Below are 2,157 nucleotides of genomic sequence, written 5' to 3' on the forward strand. Positions count from 1 at the left end.
CATTAGCACCTCTAGTAATATATTTACTGAGAAAAATGGTGACGTGTTCAATACTTATTTTACCCGCTGTATAACAAGAAATAGTCCAACATGTTTTGAACAGGTGGAAGCAGAGCACCTTCATCCCAACTCCAGCGTTCTACTTCCACAGTCTGTACAAAGACCACCAGGGAGACTTCAAGGTGAGCTGAGCCCATCATAGAAAACATCTGCAACAATTCAGATCCCGTTTGACCTCTCGTGTCATCACAGAGCTGGGTGGTCACACGAGAAGGCACGGTGGGCACGCTGAAAGCAGAGGAGACCCTTAAAATCAACACCCTGGTTCAGTGCGTGGACGCCCAGGGCGACAAGTCGCCGCCGGTGTTCGAGCAGCAGTGGACGGAGGGCGGCGGCTACAGAAACATACCTGCAGGGGACTGCGATGCCGATCGCAGCACGCTGTGCACCGGCAGCAGCTGGCTGTCGGCTCAGTGGAGCTCGGGAGGCTCTCTGCCTGCGTGGTCCGAGTCGGGCAGCCCTGCGGGCGACTCGGGCTGCTGGCTCTGCAGCGACACATCTTTGGAGAGGGAGCCTCCCTGGTACTGCAACGAGTACTGCACCCTGAGCTGCATCCCGGCTGAGCATCGTGGGAACCCTGCTCAACAAAAATCATCAGCGTGAATGCAGCTGGGGAAAACACACTGTAAAACCAGAAAATACAGCAAACACTGCCAACTGTCTAACACATTTATCAACAAATTGTGTCAAAATACTCATTTAGTCCTAAGCTACACATATTTTAAGTCTGTATATAAAGTGCCACTGAAATATTTTTACACCTAATTTTGAATTTACCTAAAAATGTGTATTTTTCCAATGTAATAAAAGAGATTGCATTGTTTTGTAGAAAGTTTTATTAAGCCAACACATACATGAACAAAGCACCGTATAACCTTAAAGTTTGACGTACAGAAGTAAGCCTACCTGCCTCAGTCACTGTGGCCTGTTTTATTGATTCCATAGCAAACACTCTGAATAACAAAAAGACAGCCAAGGCAGCAAATTCTATCGTATATTACAGCATGCTGAATAGAAAAAACCTGGGAAAGGAAATTAGAGAGCCATCTAGAGACACTAAACAACAGTATAAAAGTGCCATTCATTATACAGCTGTTGAAATACTGACAATGAAATTAGCCAATTTTACATTAAATTTATGGAAAATAAGAGGGAAAAGAAAAAAAAAAGACCCTGTGAGGAGAGCAGAAAATAAAAGACATTTCTTTTTCATGGATATTGATGACAGCCGTCTTTGCACAGAGCCGATGAAACTGAGGCTGTGTCTCTTGCACCACGTAAGACAATGTTTAAAAAAGAAATGACCGAGGTGCTCGAGCACCCGTCCCACCCCCCCTCCCCCTCACAGCATTATGCGCCAACCGGCATTTTAAGATGGGATATAAAAAAAAAAGGGACAGGTGAAAGGATGGCACAGAATGTGTGGAGTTTAAATAGAAAGTCTTTAAGCGAGTCCTGATGTGAGAGGAGCACATTCATCGAAGAGACCGAGTGGGGAGAGGTGGTTCCTGTTCAACCCATTCCTTCTGCCGCAGCGCAGCCAGGCGGCACCTCTTACGAGGGGGAGTACTTTTTGGCTTGTGCTCGAACTCTTTTTTCATATTCTACTCTGTTTTGGCTGAAAGAAACAGAAAATAAAAGGGTGTAAAAATAAACTTGTGGTGCAGAAATTTTGGCTACGTTCACATCGCAGGTCTGAACACTCAGCTCTGACTTTTTTCTTTGAGTGATCGCTTACATTAAAATTTAAAAGCAACCTGTCTGCACAGAAGACAAAGTCACACACAGCACTGTGTTTACACAAGCAAATATAGATGCTACGTGTTAGCATGTGGATCAATCCTGAAGTTGTGTAATGTGAGCCGACTGAATTAATCTTTTTTTGTTGTAAATAGGAGCAAATATAAGATTTTTTTTTACTTCTACAGCCTTTCATTTTATTTGAGTTGCATTGTTTTGTTGTATGTAATGTGTTTTGTTTGTTTTTTTAAATGAAATGAATAAATACATAAATTTCAATTTTTTTAAAAAATTATTATCTTATGTGCTTGTTAAATCCAATGTTCACATTTGATTTCATCCTGCCCACTCGAGTGC

General features: G+C 42.7%; 1 protein-coding gene across 1 annotated transcript in view; it reads left to right on the top strand.

The window, feature by feature from the left end:
- LOC106517326 (uncharacterized) overlaps nt 1-1,229 on the top strand; it is an 11,516-nt gene extending 10,287 nt beyond the window's left edge. Inside the window, exons 7-8 of the mRNA XM_014008095.1 lie at nt 79-182; nt 253-1,229. Coding sequence (XP_013863549.1) covers nt 79-182; nt 253-663 — 515 coding nt within the window. The 3' untranslated portion in view covers nt 664-1,229. The remainder of the gene's footprint in view (nt 1-78; nt 183-252) is intronic.
- The last annotated feature ends 928 nt before the right edge of the window (nt 1,230-2,157 follow it).

Source organism: Austrofundulus limnaeus, unplaced genomic scaffold, assembly GCF_001266775.1.
Source record: "Austrofundulus limnaeus strain Quisiro unplaced genomic scaffold, Austrofundulus_limnaeus-1.0 Scaffold48, whole genome shotgun sequence".
Taxonomy (NCBI): Eukaryota; Metazoa; Chordata; class Actinopteri; order Cyprinodontiformes; family Rivulidae; genus Austrofundulus; species Austrofundulus limnaeus.